This window comes from Phalacrocorax carbo, chromosome 6, assembly GCF_963921805.1.
Source record: "Phalacrocorax carbo chromosome 6, bPhaCar2.1, whole genome shotgun sequence".
NCBI lineage: Eukaryota > Metazoa > Chordata > Aves > Suliformes > Phalacrocoracidae > Phalacrocorax > Phalacrocorax carbo.
The window spans coordinates 17,649,163-17,668,235 of NC_087518.1; the positions used below are offsets into that span (position 1 = coordinate 17,649,163).

General features: G+C 63.9%; 3 protein-coding genes across 5 annotated transcripts; 1 reads left to right on the forward strand and 2 right to left on the reverse strand.

The window, feature by feature from the left end:
- Window positions 1-585: 585 nt before the first annotated feature.
- On the reverse strand, window positions 586-4,631 carry IFRD2 (interferon related developmental regulator 2). Of its 2 annotated transcripts, none has more exons than XM_064453936.1 (12): window positions 4,528-4,631; window positions 4,154-4,270; window positions 3,938-4,025; window positions 3,689-3,813; window positions 3,448-3,605; window positions 3,176-3,226; window positions 2,670-2,839; window positions 2,458-2,563; window positions 2,066-2,203; window positions 1,787-1,915; window positions 1,617-1,712; window positions 586-1,451 (listed from the first exon to the last, which is right to left on the reverse strand). In XM_064453936.1, the coding sequence occupies exons 1-12, from the start codon at window positions 4,553-4,555 to the stop codon at window positions 1,371-1,373; spliced, it is 1,287 nt and encodes a 428-aa protein (XP_064310006.1). In that variant the 5' UTR covers window positions 4,556-4,631; the 3' UTR covers window positions 586-1,370. The 2 variants fall into 2 exon arrangements, with proteins under 2 accessions (XP_064310006.1, XP_064310005.1); XM_064453935.1 differs by having other exon boundaries at window positions 3,677-3,813.
- Window positions 4,632-5,032: 401 nt separating this feature from the next.
- Window positions 5,033-18,187, reverse strand: SEMA3B (semaphorin 3B). 2 transcript variants are annotated; one of them, XM_064453940.1, is made up of 18 exons: window positions 18,135-18,187; window positions 16,218-16,357; window positions 15,250-15,407; window positions 15,103-15,165; window positions 14,899-15,018; window positions 14,731-14,824; window positions 14,523-14,642; window positions 14,060-14,205; window positions 13,851-13,965; window positions 13,699-13,768; window positions 13,467-13,611; window positions 13,142-13,361; window positions 12,960-13,051; window positions 12,752-12,793; window positions 12,493-12,650; window positions 12,326-12,381; window positions 12,111-12,250; window positions 5,033-12,032 (listed from the first exon to the last, which is right to left on the reverse strand). In XM_064453940.1, the coding sequence occupies exons 2-18, from the start codon at window positions 16,321-16,323 to the stop codon at window positions 11,592-11,594; spliced, it is 2,286 nt and encodes a 761-aa protein (XP_064310010.1). In that variant the 5' UTR covers window positions 16,324-16,357; window positions 18,135-18,187; the 3' UTR covers window positions 5,033-11,591. The 2 variants fall into 2 exon arrangements, with proteins under 2 accessions (XP_064310010.1, XP_064310011.1); XM_064453941.1 differs by having other exon boundaries at window positions 11,749-11,928.
- Window positions 8,031-10,098, forward strand: LOC104047741 (2'-5'-oligoadenylate synthase 1). The gene is made up of 6 exons (XM_064453942.1): window positions 8,031-8,225; window positions 8,385-8,679; window positions 8,759-8,934; window positions 9,016-9,257; window positions 9,358-9,490; window positions 9,571-10,098. The coding sequence occupies exons 1-6, from the start codon at window positions 8,031-8,033 to the stop codon at window positions 10,096-10,098; spliced, it is 1,569 nt and encodes a 522-aa protein (XP_064310012.1).
- Window positions 18,188-19,073: the final 886 nt, after the last annotated feature.

Consider the following 19,073-nt stretch of genomic DNA (forward strand, 5'->3'; position numbering starts at 1 on the left):
CCTGCCCCTGCCTCAGCCCTGGCCATCCCCTGCTCCTGGCCCTACTGGGGCTCCTGGCACTGGCAAGCCTGGTCCTGGCCACGCTGGCCATCTACCTGAGTGGTACGTGGCACCGTCCAAGGCAGGGAGGGCGGTGGGGCTGTGGGAGGGCCAGGCCACCCATCCTCAGCATGTCCCTGTCCTCTCCCCACAGTCCTGCAGAGCCAGTCGGTGCAGGCACTGGCCCAGTGGCTGGAGAACCAGGAGGACGCCGTGCACCAGCTGCGGGGAGCCAGCAGGCAGCTCTGGGCTCGCCTCAATGCCAGCACTGAGTCCGGCAGGCACCACTGAGCTGTTCCCGGCTCTGCCACGGGCACTGGGCCACTGCGGGAAGGGGCACCAAAAGGCAGGAGGGGGGAGTGGGCAGCCCTAGCCGCCTCCCCCCCATCCTGCTCAGACCTAGCAGCATCACCCCACAGGGCACAGTGGGTGGCAGGGGCAATGGTGGCTCCCACCCCAGGCTGCTAGAGAAAGGGATGGGGCTGCAAGGACCAGCACCTGCCCCAGTGACAGCCCTTCCTCTTCACAAGAAGGCAGAAGGCACCCTCCAATTAGCCTTTTAATTACCTCTGTCATCAAAGTCTTAGAACATCACCAACATAGATACATTCCCAGGGCAGCAGGCACTCCCAGCTGGCACAGCCCCATACCCGCCCGGGCAGCAGCCCCAGAGGCTGCACAGGCAGCACCAGGACTCGCCTGCCATACCACCCCCCCATAATTAGTTTCCCACACCAGGACTATTTCATATAAAGCATTTGGCTGGAAAAGGGCTCAGGGCAGGCAGCTGGCAGGGCTGGGTAGAGCCTGCCATGCTGTGCTGCTCTGCCATCAACCCTGGGTGCCAGGCCGGCTTGCAGAGGCAGGGGCTGTGCCCAGTGTGGCAGAGGGGAGCTGGGGGTGTGCTCCTGCCACAAGCACGGACACCAGGGCCAGCTGCCCAGCAGCCCTGCATGGCTCTGCCCAACCTGCAGCCCTTCAGGCTGTGCCAGGCCACCCCGGTGCTCCCGTGGGACTGGGGAGGGGGAACACAAGCTCCACTTCCAAAAGGGGCTGTAGGAGCCCTGTGAGAACACCTCCTGCTGTGCCATGTGGAGCCCCAGCCACAGAGCAGGCACACAGCAGCGCACCACCACCTCCCACCCTGCTCTTTTTACCCCTTTTTTTTTTTTGGTTAAAAAAATAAAAGAGGGGGCAGCCCCCCACGGGGCAGCTCCAGGCATTAAATACTCTGCTGTACATGAATAAAAGCCCAAGGGCAGGGGCACCTGCCCCTCACAGTGCTGGGTCTGCAGTCCAGGTGGGCTGGGGGCTCTGCCCCCCTCCGCCCATCACAGCACGTCTGCCCGCTTGTCCCGCACCCGGCTCCGGGCTTTCGTGCGGGCTTTGAAGGCAGCCGAGTTGTAGAGGTGCTGGGAGAGGATGGAAGGAGAGATGGGTTAGGGGGTGCCCCTCTGCTCACCCCCCTACCAGTGCCCACTGCACTCAAGGCTCTGCGGTTGCAGGCAGGCACTCGGCTGGAGTTCTCTGCAGCGCAGGAGGGGACTGCAGGCACAAATCTGGGTGGGGACACCCACCTTCTCAAAGCGGGAAACCTTGCTGGCTTTCAGAGCAGCCGCATCCAGCATCAAGGGGGGCCCAAGGCCAAAGATCTCCCGTAGCAGCTCATTGTTCTGCAGAAACAGGGGCCTGTCAGCACCCACCAGCACTGGCACAGCACCCCCCTGCGTGGCCACCCGACCCCTACCTGGAGGTGGTGGCGGATGCCAGAGCCCAGCACCTCTTTAAAGGCTTGGTAGGTCCGCTGGCGTGCCCAGCTGTCCAGGTACATGCACTCCAGGCCAAATCGGACAGTCTCCTCCTGGTACTCTCCACTCTGAGTAGAGAGAAGGGCATCAGCAATAACCTGAGCACCAACCCTGCGCTTCCCCCAGCTCTCAGCAGAGACAGATGAATCACCAGGCATCTGGGCAGCAGCCGCACAGCCACAGGCTCGGCAGGGAAGGGTGCTGCCAGTCTCCAGTACCTCAATGAAGCGCAGGATGTCCCGGAATATGGAACGTTGCTTCCGTCTGTCCGTCTTGGCTCGGTACTTGTTGCTCTCAGTAGCCAGGACTTTGAGCTGGACACGCAGGAATTCTGTATCTTGGTGGCACAAGTCCTCCTACCAAAAAACCCCCGGGGAGTTTGGAGAGGACGCAGCTCTGGGCGCTGCCCACTGCTGCCATTACCAGGACAGGGCTAGGGGATCACCAGGACCAGCCCCTCTACCCGGGCACCTGCTAGTGACACCAGCCATCCCAATGCCACAAGTGCCAGCTCAGCAGGGGACTGGGCAGGGTCCTGGTGCCAGCAGCTCCCCACCGCTCTGCAGCCTGCCCACCCGCTGCCTCCTGCCACCACAGCACCATGCCATACCTCCACATACTGGGCCAGCTCGAAGACCAGTGCGATAGTTTCTCCAGCCAGGATGCGTAGCACAACATTGCTGCTGGACAGCAGTGGGGGCAGCTTCAGCCAGCGACTGGGGCAGGAAGGCAGGAGGGGGGAGTCAGGGAGGCTGGGCACCATCCCAGGGGCTCCCCCCTCCTCAGCTGGCCACCCCACACCAGCCCCCACACCCCTCTCACTTGTCCAAGACATTCTTGATGTGCGATGGGGGGCAGATGGTAAGGAGCAGGGACCACGACTGGAGTGCGCTGCAGTGCAGAGGGCCGTGCTGGGTGGGTGCTGAGCCCCCCTCACCTGTGCTGGGCGGGCTGAAGACACCCTCCAAGCAGGACAGGCACAAGACCAGGTCCTGGAAGGGGGAAACCCACCCGTCAGGTCACAGCTACCAGGAACATACTAAAGTGAAGCCACAGACTGGGGACCAAAGGGCATCCAATCTGCACATGGGCACTAGGAGCAACCCTCAGCAGGCGGGGATCCTCCACCCAGGACACCCCATCTCCACGAGGTGGGCTTGCCCCCCAGCTCAGCTCCACACTGTCCAGGGAAGGGGCCTGGCTGTCACTGATGTCCCTGCGCCCCTTCCCAGCTCAGCTCCAAGCTGCCCTGGCACCATGGGCAGGTGTCACAGCAGCCCCTGGGGTGCCCTCCTGCAAGGGTACAGATAACAACTGAGCGCAGTTACCTCGAGGTCAGCAGCAGCAATGTAGCAACACATGCCCAGGGCTGTGGCACACTGGTGAGAGATACAGGCAAAGGGCAGTCAGAGGCGGCAGCACCAGGCCAGATCCAGCACCCAGACAAGGAGAAGCAGGGTCATGTCCCTGCTTTACCTCACTGCTCCCCAGAGCACCCAATCGGGCTGCCCTCCCACGACCATAGGGGCCTCCAAAGGCATTGCCTGGGCTCTCCCCACTGCCAAGGTGCCCCTGCACCCAGGACAGGGACGGGCCTTACGCTCTGCCGGGCACTGGGGCTGGCCATGCTGTCTGTCAGGACGCTGATGAGCAGGGGCTTCAGGCTGCGAAACACCTCTTCCCCCTCTGGGCCGGAGCCCATCTGGAGGCAGAGGAGGGTAAGGACGGTGCCTGCCAGCGCCTGTTCCTCCCCTTTACCTGCGGGCAGCACGAGAGACCTCCCTCAGACACTGGCCACTGGCCCCGCCACCCGCAGTCCCGGCGCCCACCTGCACCCAGACCTTTCTTGAGACACTTCTCCAGGGAGTCAGTGAGCGTGAGGCGGCGCTCCAGCAGGAACTCAGAGAGCGTTTTGGAGGAGAAGGTCAGGCGCAGGCTCTGCAGTGCCACCTGCCGTGTCTTGGCGCTGCGAGAGGCGGCGGAAGGTCAGAGGGTGGGGTGGCCCCGGGACGGGGCCCGTCCCTGCCCCTGGCTAGCAGAACCAGCAGGGACGGGCAGCGTGCCCACAGTGGGTGACTGCCGCTCCTCACCTCTTATCCAGGAGGTTGTCCATGTGCTCCTTCAGTCTGTCCTCTGCCTCTTCCTCCTCCTGGCCTTGCTCACCCGCCGCCTCGTTACCTGCCGGGGTGGCACCCACGTCATGCCCGGGCGCGAAGGCAGGAGGCCCACGGGTGGGGGACGCGGCAACAGCACCGCCACCCATGGGGAGAACGCAAGGGGTGAGCGGGGCGGGCCCCGGAGCTCACCTGCGCCCTCCTCGGCGGGGCTGGCACCCTCGCTGGCGCTGCTGCAGTGGCTCAGCACCTCGCTGCCGGCCTCCTCCTCACTGGGGGGCGAGCACGCCCGGCCGATGCCGGGGCCACCTGAAGGAGGGGTGTCGACAGGCTCCCGTCAGACCGGCACCGGCCGCACGGGGGAGCGGCGGGGCAGGGAGGGCCGCCGAGGCGGAAGGCAGGGCAGAGAAGGGCAGAGCGACCCGAAGCGACCCGAAGCGACGCGGCCTGACGTGGCTCGGCCCGGCCCACCTCTCCCCCGAGCCCTCCCGGCCCCGCCGCCCGCCCCGGTCCGGTCCGGTCCGCCGTCTTCCCGCCTTGCACCGCGATCGAGCCCCAACACTCACGGCGGGCGCCTCGGCGGGAGCGCGGCATGGCCGGCGCGCGCGGACCCCGCGCCCCTCCCCGGGCGGGAGGCCCCGCCCATGGGCCCGCCCCGCCGCGCGGCCCCCTGGGAGCTCCCGCCGCCATCTGCGCATGCGCTCTGCCCCGGGCGGCGGACCGTGGCTGCTGGCAGGCAGAGCGGGCGGGTTAGGGCTTGTCCGGGCTATGTCCCTGTCCTGTGCTGGTGCTTGTGCCTGCCCCGGTAGCGGCCTTGTCCCTGCCCCGGGCCCTCCGTCTGTCTCCCTCTGTTCAAGCAGAAGCCGCAGCTCAAGCTCAAGCACACCATCCCTGCAGTTGTATATATGCCATCTGGGACTGTCACTGTGAGGACCAGAGTCCCTTGATAGTAGCAGCTCCATGGAGCTGACAGGCCACTTTTCACCTTCTTGCTCACACTTGTTCTCGAGTGCTTTTTTTTCCCCTTAGGCTCGACCCCAGGTTTCCCTGAGGCAGAGTCTTGACACAACATACGCCTGATGAATTTATTGAATGGTGCAGCAGTAACAAACAGCTCAAGCGGGGTGCCTCCCGAGAGGGACCCCAAACAAAGCAAGCCGTGGGCAATTACACCCTCGCAATCTATGTTCTCCTCCCCTCATGCAACAGTTCGGTCCAACAGCAATATTTGGGTCTGGGGTCTTCTTGTTCCTCACTGGATCCTTTTTCTGTCTCCAGGTGGGACATGCCTTTTCTTACCTCAACAATTACAACTTTTGCTGATGGTTGGGGCTACCTTATCTTTCTGGTTTGCAGCTGTTTCAGGGCCTTCCTTCATGCAGCTAAATAAAAGTTCAGCATACAGTCAGCCTATCTAGGTGAAAGTTCACAGCTTGTCACCAAAGGCTTTAGCAAGCCTTGGTACTAGTGCTATGTATTGGATTCCATATGAGCTAGAAAGTGACTTCTACCACACCTGTCCATGCCTGTATTCCCTGCCTCTGGCCACATCCTTGCTCCTGCCTGTATCCCTGCTTCTGTCCCTCCCCAGATCCCTACCCCTGTCCCTGTCCTGTCATTATTTCCACCCCTGGCCTGTCACTGTCCCTGCCCAGATCCCTGCCCAGATCCCTTCTTCTGCCCTTGTCCCTGCCACTGCCTGCATCTCGTTAGGAAAATCTCATTCCCTAACTATTGTAACAATCAGTCTTTATAATATGAAATTGTATGAACTTTCTTAGGAGATATATATATCTATAGTTTACATTGTATACTGCACAGTTTGGTTCCGTAGGCATGGCGACAGCACTCTAGCTCCTTGTGAGGAGCAGGAGGAGGAGGACAGCCCCACCACAAAGGATGAAGGCTACCCCTGGACTCCCAAGAGAAGGCCAGCACCCCAGACCCTCCAGCACCTCACCTCCCTGACCCCCTTCCTGATACGTGGCTTCACAGGTAAGACCCTGTAGCAAGACTGGCTCCCTGGACACCTGGACAAGGGAACAATCATGATGCCATAGAATCACAGTGGCTTTGCAAAGCAGGTGGTAAGGAGGGATTGGTCAAACCATGCTGTACCCCAGTGCTCAAAGGGTGTGAACCATGTGTGGAACCCCCTTTGGGATGCCCCGATTTGGCTGGGACACCCCATGGGGACAAATAAAGAATGACTCACATTGTTCTTGCCTTGGCAGCCTGGCTTTGCTCCTCAGGCAGCACAGGCCAGGTGTGAAATGCTCCTGACACCTAGCTCTGCCCCTTCCTGTACCCCTGTCCCTGCTGCTGGTCCTGTCCCTTCCCCTCTCCCTGCCCACATCCCTGCCCCTGTCCCTCGACCTGTCCCTGCCCCTGTCTGCATACCTGCCCATATCCCTGCTTCTGTCCTGTTCCCTGCTCCTGCCCCACTCCTGTCCTGCCTGTATCTCTGCTTCTGTCCTTGTCCCTGTCCCTGCCCAAATACCTGCTCCTGTCCCATCACCATCCCTGCCCATAATACTGCCCATCTCCCTGTCTCTACCCCCTGCTGATATCCCTGCCCCTGCATGTATTCCTGCCCCTGTCCCTGTCCTATTGTCTCCCGACGCTAAGGGGACACCTGTCCCTGCTCCTGACCATACCCCTGACCTGGACATGTTGTCCCTGCCCCATCTCTATCCCTGTCCCTGTCCCTCTCCCTGTCCTGCTGCTTTCCCTGTGCCAGCCCCTGTTCCTGACCCCATCTCTGCCACTTCTCCTGCCCATCTCTCCCCTGCCTGTACCCTTATCCCTGTCCCTGACCCCGACTGCACCCCAACCCATCCCCATCCTTACATATGTCCCTGCCCCAGTCCTGCCTCCTCTTCCAGACCCCTGCCCGTCTCCTGCCCATGCCCTTACCCTCTGTCCCTTCCTGCTCCTGCCCCGACTCCCGATGCTCTTCCTCTCATGTTCTTGACTGCCCCTGCTCCTGCCCACGACCCTGCCTGCCGGCGGCCCCAGCCCATCCTCCCTGAGCTCCCAGGCTTGAGTTTCAGTTCTTTGGCTCTTCCAGTTTCCCGGAATGACTCAGCGCAGGCGAGCGGGGCTGCCCACGGCACCCACGGCCCCGCGTGGGGGATGGGAGGGACCGGAATGGGGCAGAGCCGCCGTGGAGCCACTTTTGCACTTTCGTTTCCAGCCGGCGGAGGCAGAAACCGAAACCGGGGAAGGAACAGTCACTCCCGTTTCCCGACTCCGCCACAGCCGGCGCTTAAGGCAGCGCGGGCAGCAGCGTCCGGCCCGTACCGCCTGCCGCTGCCGGGAGGGCACCAGGGGGCTCCGGTGATGCTGGTACAAGCCATGCCCCATCGCCTGCCGTGACACCAGGACCCCTGGCAGCATTGGCACTGGCTGCACCTCATTGCCTATAGTGATACCAGGGCCTCTGGTGATGCCAGAGTGAGCCATGTCCCTCTGCCTGGGGTGACACCATGGCCTCTGGTGGCACTAGCCACATCCCATACTCTGTGGTGACACCAAGGCCCCCAGTGACACTGGCACCAGCCACATCTCGTTGCCTGGGGTGACGCCGTGCTACCAGCACCAGCCATGTCCCAGCGCTGGCAGCATCGCAGCCTGGACACTTGAGCCCTCAGTGTGGCAACAAGCAGGTGCTGGTGCAGACAGGGCCTGGCACAGGGTCCCCACGGTGGGACTCTACCTCTGGCGAGCTGGGCACCCAGGGGAGACCCTGTGCCACTGCAGACCCAGCCTACAGGCAGCTGCCTGTGCTGCCACCACCGCTGTCACTGCTGCCTCTCAGCTGGATGCCAGGGTGATGGCAGTGCCGCGCAGCTCCTCCCGCCCCCTCCCAGCCACCGAGGCAATGGCACTGGGGACACCCGTGGGACCCCGTGGGCAGGAGCCCCCCGGGGACCCGAGGCTGAGGTGAAGCCCCGAGGCGGGGGCCACCTTAACTTCCCGGCGGTGACGCCATCGGGGCGGTGGCCCGGGAAGGTTTAAAAGCTGCTGCAGGCAGGCGAAGGCAGAGTGAGGGATTACAGTTGGTAGGATGGCTGTGGGCCGGGCGACTCACATGAACGGACTGAGGACGGTGGCTGCCAACAAGCTGGATGGCTGGATCGCAGAGACCCTGCAGCCCAGCACTGCTTTCTGTGGGCAGGTGAAGGAGACAGTGAAGCAGATCTGTGACTTCCTGAAGGAGGACTGCTTTGAGGCGAACATACGCGTCCTCAAGACCGTCAAGGTGAGTGCTGCCCAACTCAGGGGGCCAGCCAGCATCCCTGCTGCCACCCTTCCCTCTGTCCTGCTGCTCCAGCTCCTTTTCTGCTTCACTTTCCCCTGGCAGCTCCAGGAATGGTGGCAGGCGATCCTGGTGCTGAGCAGGCAGGGTATCTCTCTGCAGGGTGGCTCGGCAGGCAAGGGCACAGCCCTGCAGAACAACTCGGATGCTGACGTGGTGCTCTTCCTCAACTGCTTCTCCAGCTACCAGCAGCAGAAGCAGGAGAGAAGGAATATCCTGAAATTGATTGAGATGAGGCTGCACACCTGCAGGGAGAGACTGACATTCACTGTGAACATCAGCAAGCCCCGGTACAAGGGTCCCGGCAATATGCCGCGCTCCCTCAGCCTCACCCTCTACTCCAAGAGGACCTTGGAGTCCATCGAGGTAGACATTCTACCTGCCTACGATGCCTTGGGTAAGGGGTGTGAGCTGGCATGGGACTGGGCTGGGATGTTGGCACCAGCATTGCTCTCACCCTCCTTCTCACCTCACAGGGCAGGTGATCCAGGACACCCCACCAGATGCGGAGGTGTATGTGAGGCTCCTAAAAGCCAGCAGTGACCCCGGGGAGTTCTCCCCCTGCTTCACTGAGCTGCAGAAGAAGTTTGTGAAGCGTTACCCTGCCAAGCTGAAGAACCTCCTGCGCCTGGTCAAGCACTGGTACAAGGAGGTGAGGCTGCCCAGCTTCACCGGCACCCACTGGGCACCTTCCCCAGCCAGCTCTCACCCCTTTTTCCTGTCTTCTCCCCAGCTGCTGAAGTCAAGGTACCCCACTGCAGACCTGCCCCCCAAGTATGCCCTGGAGCTGCTGACCATCTACGCCTGGGAGGTGGGCACAGGTTCCTCTGATTCCTTCATCATGGCCAGCGGCTTCTGTACAGTGCTGGAGCTGCTGCGTCGGCACCAGGAGATCTGCATCTACTGGGAGAAGTACTACTCACTCCAGCACAGCCAGATTGGTGCCCATGTGAAGAAGCTGCTGCGCAGTCCCCGGTGAGGACCGTGCCCGGTGGGACCAATGCCACCCACCTCGCGGTGCTGCTGGTTGCTGGAGAAGCAGGTGAGGAAGAGCACCCACCCTCTGTGTTCACAGTCCCGTCATCCTGGACCCCGCTGACCCCACAGGGATCCTGGGCCAAGGCAAGAATTGGGCCCTGGTGGCACAGGCAGCAGCCTGCGACCGTTCGCTGCCCTGTGTCAGTGCTGCCCAGCCCTGGGATGTGCAGGTAAGGCTGCCTGCACCTGTGGGCATCGTGGCCCCCCCCATCCCTGTCAGCTTTGCCCACCCACTCTCCTGTCCCTGCAGCCAGCTCGGCCTGTGACAATTGAGGTGAGACAGTCAGTGGTCACCAGCCTGAGCAAGACTGTCAGCCCAAGCACCACCATCTGGCAGCTGAAGGAGGAGGTTGAACAAGCATGGGGCATCCCCTGGTACAGGCAGTGCTTGGTGCAGCAGGAACTGAGCAGGAGCCCCTTGATCCTTCAGGATGATGAGACCCTGGCCACCCATGGCATCTTCTACAATACCACCCTGATGCTGCTGCAGACCGAGCCCCAGGTAATGGAGGTCTTTGTGAAGGATGACAAGAACCGGACCACCACCTACACGGTGTGGCCCACTGACACCATCCGGCACCTGAAGGAGCAGATCCATGCCCGGCAGGGGCCTCCTGCTGATCAGCAGCACCTGACGTACGGCTCCAGAGAGCTGGAGGACCAGCACACGCTGGCGCACTACAACATCCAGCCCAAGAGCACCATCTTCATGCTCCTGTGGCTCTGGGGTGGCGTAGGCCTCCAGCATCCTCAGTTCCCTGCCTGCTTGCCCACCTAAGTATTGCCTCCAGTACCACCCCATGCCCCTGTACCCCCTCTGTCATGCTATAAATAAATGTCTTGGTCAATCCTTATGCTGATCGCTGGGTTGGGGATGGTGCCAAGTGGCACGGGGGGAGGGGTGGTCAAGGTGGGACACCCTTTGGATGAGGGTGGACCTCAATGCCACCAGCTGCTGGGATAGCACAGGGACACATGGGTGCAGAGCAGCAGTGCTGCTCAAGCCTGGGGTGCCTGGTGGGGTCAGGGGTGCCAGCTGGACCTCAGGAAAAAATCAGCTCCATCCTCTGCCTGCTCCCACCTGCAGCTGTCTCTCTACCTCTTCCTGCCTGCAGCAGCTTTAAACCTTCCTGGGCCGCCACGCTGATCACTGCTGGGAGGTTAAGGTGGCCCTGGCCCTGGGGCTTCACCTGGTCCCAGGGTCTCCCCTGGGTGCCCAGCTGGCTGGAGGTAGCGTCCCACCACGGGGACCCTGTGCAGGGGCTGGGGGTGCCCTGCCTGTGCCCACACCAGGGGCTCAAGTGTCTGGGCTGGGCCACAGCCAGTGCTGGGACATGGCTGGTGCTGGTGGTACTGGCAAGGGGACATGACTTGTGCCAGTGCCACCAAAGGCAGTGGGAGGCAGGAGACCCCGAGGTCACCTTCTGTCACCACTTTAAGGGCCAGGCTGACAGCACTAGGGAAATGCCTTTCAGTTTTTGTCTTCCAGAAGTGAAAGTGTGGAGGGCTGTAACTCTGGGGGGACCCCACTGGCCTTAGCAATGTCCCCATGGGACTTGGTCTCCCCAGGTACTGCTGAGCACCAACCCCCCCCCCTTGGCTCAAGGTGCCAGTGGGGCTCCCTGCTGTAGGGCACCAGCCTGCCCACCCGGAGTGCTCCCTGGGGCTCTGGGGCAGACGCAGGACCCGGGGCTGAATCCTCTGCTTTATTGTGCTCGATTAGTACAAGCCCCACTGTGCCACTGCTCTGCACTCGGAGTGCTGGGCACCACCTCTGTGCCCCCCCCCCACACCTCTGCCCCAGGCACCCCTCCTCCTGCCAGGTACCCCATGTCCCACCAGCGCCTGTCCTGCCCCTCCGGGGTCCCACTCCCACCCACAGCCCCCTGGGACCCAAGGGTGGCCCTGCTGCCCTGTCCCCTCATGTCCAGGGTAGAGGGGTGCAGAGCCTGGCCCTGCTGCCCCCTGCACTGGGGCGGGTTTACATTCATCCGTAACAGTTGTTAATAAATATTTCAGTGACTCTGCGGTGCTAGCAGCCGGCTGGGTCCCCCCACTGGTGCTGGAGCCTATGGTATGGGTAGCCAGCAGCCCCTTGGGATGGGGGCGGTCAGCCTGGCTGCCTTCCTGGCTCCAGAGCTGCAGTCCCCTGCTGCTGCCCACATCCAGCTCCAGTGCTGCTGGTGGGGCAGCCGAGGCTGGTGGGGGGCTTTGCCCCTGCCCGTGGCCCTGCTCCTAGGCAGAGCCTGGCACCTGGGGCCGGCCCTGGGGTCACCAGGGGGAAGCGCTGCGGGGACCCCGCTCGGCCCGTGGCCCCTCGTGGGTGCGCCGGCGCCGGGCTTTGCGTGGCTCCTCACCCTGCCCACGGCCAGGCGGTCCGGAGTAGGTGCGGGAAGGTGGTGGGGGTCTTCCTCGGCTCCAGAGCCGCTGGCAGACCCTGTCCGAGGCCCCAAGCGGCAGGCGCTCCACCAGCTGGAGGAAGTCCCGGTACCAGACCTTGTGGCCAGGGGGCCCGACAGCGAGCTGGGGGTCACCAGCAGGGCCCATGGCTGCAGCCTGTCGTGTGCCGATCACCTCCAGGGAGAGCCGCAGCAGGGGCTGGGTAAAGCTGTGCTCGGTGGCGTGGCAGAGGTAGAGGCCCGCGTCGGAGCGCTGCACGCTGCGCAGCAGCATGCCCCTCTCTGTCCGCACCACCCGCTCGTCCACCTGCACCTGTGGCACCCACGGGGACAGGCAGTCAGTTTGGCACAGCATGGCCCTGCTGGTGGCACCTGGCTGGGGAAAGCCTACCTCTTGCTGGGGGTCATCTGGGGTGTGCTGGTACGTCCAGAGGACATGGGCTTGCAGGGATTTGGGGATACACTCCAGGAAGGCAGTGCTGCCCTCTACCCCATAGAGCTGCTTCTGGGGCACACTGCCCTGACGGGGGTCTGGGGGGACACAGCCCAGCCATCAGCCCCCAGCCCTGGCTGGCCTGACGCCCCCCCGGCTGGGTCCTGGCTCACCTTCGGAGCAGAGCACGTTGGGGTCACCGTTGCGGATATCCTGCCGACGGAAACGCCTGTGGGAAGGCAGTGGAGGAGTGGGGGCTACAGCAGCACAACTTACGCCCCTCACTGTGGCCTCGGGGCAGGCTGTCTGCCCCAGTGCTGCACACTGGCATATCACCTACCTTTTGGTGTTGGGCACATAGCGGGTGCAGGTGGTGCCATCCCAGGCACAGTATGGGTCCCGGGCCAGGCAGCACTCAGCACAGGCTTTGCCGTAGGCACCGCAGCGGTGCAGGGGAAGCTGGGCCAGTGCTGAGGCCGAGCCAGCATAGAGCTGTTGCTGGTGAGGGCAGAGAGTGGAGCTGAGCACCCCAGCACTATAGTACTGTGCCGGGCAGAGCCATGACAGGACACAGGGACACACCCAGGGTCCTACCTTACCCGCTTGGAGGAGAGCTGCAGGCTGGTGATGGGGGAGGCATCCTGCAGGCAGAATGCAGGCAGGAGTTAGGGTGTGTGGGGAGACCCAGGCATCCAAGCTGCTGGCTCCCACATCCCAGCAGATGGAATGCCCTTGCATGACCCGGTAGCAGCACAAGGCGGTGCCAAGAGGGGGCTGACTGGGGGAGTGCAGAGACCTCTCCCTCACCTGGAAGACCTGCAGCTCCTCCAGCAGCAGTGGCTCCATGCGGTGCCAGCTCTCCTTGGGCACTGAGACCACCTTCAGCACCGTGCCCACGTCTGCAGTCAGGGAGGGTTGAGGCCGGGGGTCCCAGCCCTAGCATCCCCCAGCTCTCACCCCCCCACCCCAGCCCTGGGGTCACCACATGCCTGTGCCAATGAAGAGGACGTCATAGTGGCCATCAGCAGCAGTGACACGATCCACAGCGATACGGGTGAAGGTGTAGGGCACGGTGGCTTGCAGGAAGAGGGGGCGCTGGTTGTGGGGCAGCACAGGGTTGTACATTAGTGGGTGGTGCCGGGCAAACTGGATCACCTCGTCTGGGAAGTCCTTGGTGGAGCCAAAGGTGCCAAAGGTTTTGCTGGGGCACTGTGGGGAGGTGGCGCTGGCTGAGCAGGGTCTCGCTCCCCATGCCCCCCACCCCAGGTACCAGCACCCCACCAGCACCAGCCTGGACACCCCTGTGCCACATACCATGCCTGGGCGGGGGTAGGGCACGCGCCCCTGGTATGACACCCACTGGTAGTTGGGACCCTCCTTATGCGCGAAGGGGCCCAGGAAAGCCCGGCGGATGTCAGCCATGGTATAGATGCAGACGGCTGAGCCCTGGAAAATGGAGCTGGTGGGAGAGAAAGGGGACAATGTGAGGGGAGAGGGGGGCACTGCTGGGCATGGGGCGGGGGGGGCAGTGGGGAGGTGGCTTGACCTGGAGGTGGAGAAGATGGCGTAAACCAGGGGGTTGCGCTTGTCCCTTGTCTGCAGCAGAAAGACATCCCCTGCAAGCCAGGAGAGTGTCATCACTGCCCCGATGTGCCAGGGCCTCCCGTGGGCACCCTGGGGGGCCACCCCCCAACTCACGGAGTTCATCAAAGTGGGTGTCTGCCCCGTCAGGTCCTGGCACGGCACAGACGAGACGAGCCTTCAGGAAGGTCGTCCACTTGTTCACCAGGCTGCGCTGCCCGCCCACATCATTCTGCCGGGAGAGGGAGGGAACCAACGTCAGCAGCAACAGGTGGCACCCATGGGCATCCCCAGCCACCAACCCACCCGCCCACGGGTTGTCTCACCCGGCAGATCTGGCCGATGCGGGCGAAGCTGGTCTTGCCCAGCCCCTGCTGCCGCTCCACCGCGGTCTCACGGAAGAAGAAGTAGATCTTGTCGTCATCAGGGTCCTCACTCTCCGGCACCCAAAAAACAGCCACGAACTTGGGCTCTGGGGGCAGAGGGGTGCCACCTCCAGTGCCCCTGCTAGCTCTGCTCCCGAGGCACCCTGGGGCACCCACCAGGGTCCCAGGGGTGTGCAGACCCACCCCTGCCAAGCTGCAGGGCAGAGGCAGAGAAAGGGTGGGACCCCACTGGGCACTGGGAGTCTGTGGAGGGTACAGGGACCCCCCAAATCACCCTTCACAGGCAGTGGAGGATGGGGTGCACCTGAGCCTAGAGGACTTGCTGCCCTGATGCCTCCAGGGAGCAGCGATGCTGTGCCGGGGTGCCGGCAGCCCTGCCGCCCTCCCACTCCCCGGCACTGACCATTGAGCCAGCGGGAGTCATGCTGCTCGGTGCGGATGGAGGGACGCTGGCCCAGACTCCGGAAAATGGTAAAGTCACGGCCCATCAGATCAGTGGCCACCCCGGAGTAGAGTTCCTCACCTGGAAGGTACCAAGGGAAGTATTACGGGGGAACCCCCAGCATCCCCCTGCCTCACTGCGCCCTGTGCCGGGCTCAGCTCTCCCTTACCCACAAGGACAGAGGCAGCTGCATGCTGGGGGTCATATGGGCTCTTCCCCTTGCCATCCTCGGCACGCCAGGGGTCCAGCTTGAAGATAGGCTCCTGGACGGGGGTAAGGATGAGAGGCAGATGGGTGGTGGCAGGCGGGGGCCATGGTGGTGCTGGGGGGGGCTCACCTCTGTGTGCTGGCTGGCCTCCACGAAGGCGCAGACGGGGTGGAAGGCGCCGGTGCCGCAGGCATATAGGTGGGTCCGGTTGTAGGGGTGCAGGATCTTCACAAAGTTCATGCACTCAGCCTGGGGGAAGAGGGCAATGGGAGGCAGTGTTAGGGCAGCCCCCTGGCACAGCCCTGGCATCCCCCAGCACCTCTTGGCACTCACGGTGATGTCCTTGCCAGCCCAGTTGCACTCCTCCCTCCACTCCACTGGAGCTGGCCAGTAGATCTGCGGGGGGAGAGGGGGACACTCACAGCCCTGGGGTGCACCTGGGGCCACCCCGTCAGCATCCCCTGTCCCCACCCCCATTACCTTCCTGTCCCGCTGGCTGATGTCATCCAGGGCCAGGGAGAGGAGGTAGTTCTGGGCGCCAGCGAAGAGGCGGCCGCGTTCCTCATCCAGCAGCAGGGCCTCATAGCAGCATGACCGCTCCAGCGCAAAGAGGCGCAGCCCGTGGCGAGCCTGCAGCTCTGCCAGGACCCACCAGCACTGCTCAGCCCAGTCCCGCCATGGCACTCACTGCTACCCGGCAAGCTCCCCTGCCCCATACACGTGTCCCAGGGGGACCTGGGTCTGGCCATGGCCCCCCTGCCATGTCACCCCCTCCCCCAAACCTGTCCCACTGGCTTGGCCAGGTTCACCAACCCCATGGCGGTACAGCTCCCATCCCCACACCAGCCTGATAACAATCCCCGTGCTGTCCACCCTGCCAGCAGGCAGCAATGGAGAAGGGGCCATTCCCTGCCCCGTGGAGCTAATCCCACCATGACGGGAACAAACATCCCTTTGTCAGGCTGGGAGGAGAGTGCCGCTGGACAAAGCCCACTGCACTGTGCCAGAGCCCATGGGGTGACCAGTCGGGACATGGCACCAGTTCCCCGGCCAGCACAGTGTCCCCGCCAGGCATGGCACAGCCGGGACTCAGGAGTGCCGCCATGGTGCACCACAGGGAGACAGGCACCTGAGCCAGCACATGCCAGGGACTGAGAGCAAAAGCCCAAGCCCAAGCACGGCCCCCAGGGCAGGCAGGTGGCCCTGGCGGGGGCTGGCATTAAGTGAGGAACCCAGCAGCCCACACCAATGCCTGGCAGCCCATGGGGAGGGCAGCTACCAGTGCCAGTGAGGCGGCAGTACAGGGGTTTCACACTCCTCCTGCCATGCTGCACCTTAACCCCCCCAGAATGCTCCCATCCCCTGGGACGATGCTGGGTGCTGACACAGCACTGGTGCACCCATGCCCAACCATGCGTCCCCCCACCCTGCCCATGTCCCACACTTACCAGGGAAGGCTAGCTTGAGGCGGGGGGTGGCAGCCGGTGGGGGGTGGCCAGCAGTGGCGGCAGGGCCGCGCAGCAGCAGCAGGAGCAGGAGCAGTGTGCGGCTCATGGCTGGGGCCTGGCTGGCAGCCCCGCAGCTGGGGCTGAGAAGTGAGACTTCAGCTCAGGTTACAGCCCCCTCCCCGCAGCCCCCAGACCATGATCCCTCCCTGGTGCTGCCAATGGGATCTGGAGAGCCCCGAGCATTGGCATAGGGCAACCCCGGCACAAGGGGACCCCCGACTGGTCTTGACCTGGTGATTATGGGGGTTACACAGGCCAGCTGTGTCCTGCCCTGGTTTTTAAGCCCCCATTAATCCAACCCTGAAACAAATGGGCTCTGGAAGCAGTCCTCCCACTCCTGCCTGAGCGGAAACTGAGGCAGCCTGGCTGAGCACCACCCAAGCCTCCCCACACCTGCCTGAGCCCTGCCTGTAGGAGAGCACTGGGCTCTGCCTGCTCCTGCCTGCAAGCACAGAGCTGTCCTGCCCCACAGGACGGCACGAGTATCAGGGTGGTGCCAGCCAGACAGGGCACCCCAGACAGGCAGCAGGCTCCTGAGCACCAGGCAATCTGGTCATGGTTGGAGTCACAGGGTCCTGTGCCTTGGTTTCCCACACTGCTACAGCCCATGCCCTTTGGCCCCCAGCCATTCTCATACCGCCCTGAGAACATGAGCTGGGTTTGGGGGGCTGTGGCTAAGCAAGTACCCACATGCCCCTGAGAGGGCCACACCAGTGTGCCCACCACCCTCACGGGTGACCACCACGGGGTAGGGGAAGAGGTCCGCTGGCTCCAGCACTGGCACTCTCCCCCCTGGGGAGCAGGAGGCAATGGTTATTGCAAGCATCACACCATCACACAGCTCCCCACCTCACCCGCCAGCCATGCCGTGGCAGCCCCAGGCAGGTGCAGGCAGCCAGGACATGCCAGCCGGCACCTCCCCAGGCTGCATGCAAAGCACAAGTCTGGCCACGCTGGTCATCAGCCCCTGGCGCAGCTGATGGGTTTCACCTGTGCCACAGCCACCGGGGCCTCACCAGGACAGTGGTGACGACCAAAGCCCTACCGTAACACTAGGGCTTGGTACAACCACCCCAGGTTCTGCCACCCCGCTCAGGCATAGCGTGAGCCAGGCCATGGTGGGTATCAGGCCAGGGGGCCATGCTTGTGTGGCAGTGCCCGGCACAGGTCTGGGCACATCTGCCTGCTGCCCTGCCCGGCCGGCCGGGGCTTGCCCTGGACTAACGTGGGCAGGGGCAGCCCCCTCCCAGGCTGGCAGGGTGGAGAGCGTGGCCGGGCAGTGGAGAGCCCTGGCTGGGCGCAGTGCTGCAGGGCTGGGCTGCCCAGTGGCCTGGCGCGAGGGCGGCAGGCGCTAATTGCATTTCCAGAAAGTGCCGGGACGAGGCAGGGGACCCGCCAGGCTCTGCCAGCCCCCCCGGCCGCCAGTAAGCAAGGGCCGTGGCGGGGGGCACCGGGGGTCCTCCTGCCTGCCCGGCACCTGCCAGCACCATCTGAGGGGTCAGGGCAGACCCCCGGGCACGGACCCCCAGGCCAGCTGCCCTGGCCTGATGCTGGCACGGGGGGGCAGGTTGGGGCGGGGGGGCAGCAGCAGCAGTACCGGAGACCCCCGATGCCTGCACTGGCAGATCCAGCCCCTCGGTACCAGCCCCGACACGGACCCAGCCCACCGAGACCCCCTGTGCCAGCCCGGGCGGAAGCAGCCCGCCCCAGTCCCCCGGTGCCAGCCGGGACACAGACCCCACCGCCAGCCTCCCGGTGCCAGCCCGGGCAGACCCCCGACGCCAGCGCAGAGACACCGGCCCCGGAATTCCCCCAAACCCGGCAGCCCCCGCACCCTGCCTGGCCCCCAGCACCCACCTGGGTCCCGGCTCGGCTCGGCCCGGCCCGGCCCCGCCCTCCGCCGGGAGGGAGCGGGGCGGCCCCGGCGGGGCGGGGCGGGGCGGCGGGGGCGGGGGCGCGGCACGGCCCGAGGGGGCACGGGCACACGCACACTCGTATGCAAACACACAGACATGCGTGCAAACAGACGCATGCACAAACACCCAGGTACCCTCACACCCAGGCACACGTGTGAACACGCTCGCGGACACTTGCACACTCACGCGTTTGCAAACAGACGTGCAAAAACGCACACATGTAAAAACACCCAGGCACACTCAGGCACGTGCAAACACACCCTCTCACACTTACGTGCAAGCACAAGCAGGCGAAATAACCCAGGCACACTCACACACACACCTGTGCTGCTACCCCACCTGCCCCACAGTAATACCCACAGTGACATCCACTGCCCCCAGGCAGAGCTGAGCACACCACACTCAGCACATGAGTGGCTCAGTACACGAGTGGCCAGGCTGCCTCATCCCTGGGGTGGGCAGCTGCCAACAAGATGCTGCCTGCCCGGGTGTGGGGTGCTGGGGGCCATGCTGGGGTGTGCTGGGGCCATGCTGGGGGGCAATGGGGGCCATGCTGGGGGCAGCGGGGGGCCGGTTCTGTGTCCTGCTCAGCTGCAGCCCAGATGTCTGGCCTGGGCCCAGCCCGGAGCAAACAAAATTCCTCCACTGCCTCCCATTTTCCAGCTGCTGCTGCCAAGAATAGCAAGTGCTGAGCGGTGCCGGCAGCAGGGCCACGCGTGCCTCGGCAGGCAGGGCTTGGGGTGAGGGGGGGACACGGGCTGCCCTGGGGGCCACCGCCTGCCTTTTAGCCCCCACACCGCTGGCTGTGTCCACTTGCAGGTGCAGAAGTCTAGGAAGGCAGGTCCAGAATGAGTGGGGAGGTGGGGGTGCAGGCAGGCAG

Excerpts from the sequence above, each read along its gene's own strand:
- IFRD2 (XM_064453935.1), bottom strand. The coding sequence starts at position 4,555 with ATGCCGCGCTCCCGCCGAGGCGCCCGCC. Across the intron at positions 4,026-4,153 it reads CCCCGCCGAGGAGGGCGCAG|GTAACGAGGCGGCGGGTGAG; the intron begins GTGAGCTCCGGG and ends CCACCCCGGCAG. Across the intron at positions 1,713-1,786 it reads GCATCCGCCACCACCTCCAG|AACAATGAGCTGCTACGGGA; the intron begins GTAGGGGTCGGG and ends CTGTTTCTGCAG.
- LOC104047741 (XM_064453942.1), top strand. The coding sequence starts at position 8,031 with ATGGCTGTGGGCCGGGCGACTCACATGAACGGACTGAGGACGGTGGCT. Across the intron at positions 8,226-8,384 it reads GCGTCCTCAAGACCGTCAAG|GGTGGCTCGGCAGGCAAGGG; the intron begins GTGAGTGCTGCC and ends ATCTCTCTGCAG. Across the intron at positions 9,258-9,357 it reads AAGCTGCTGCGCAGTCCCCG|TCCCGTCATCCTGGACCCCG; the intron begins GTGAGGACCGTG and ends CTGTGTTCACAG.
- SEMA3B (XM_064453940.1), bottom strand. The coding sequence starts at position 16,323 with ATGAGCCGCACACTGCTCCTGCTCCTGCTGCTGCTGCGCGGCCCTGCC. Across the intron at positions 13,612-13,698 it reads GCCATCTTCTCCACCTCCAG|CTCCATTTTCCAGGGCTCAG; the intron begins GTCAAGCCACCT and ends CTCTCCCACCAG. Across the intron at positions 12,794-12,959 it reads AGGAGCTGCAGGTCTTCCAG|GATGCCTCCCCCATCACCAG; the intron begins GTGAGGGAGAGG and ends TTCTGCCTGCAG.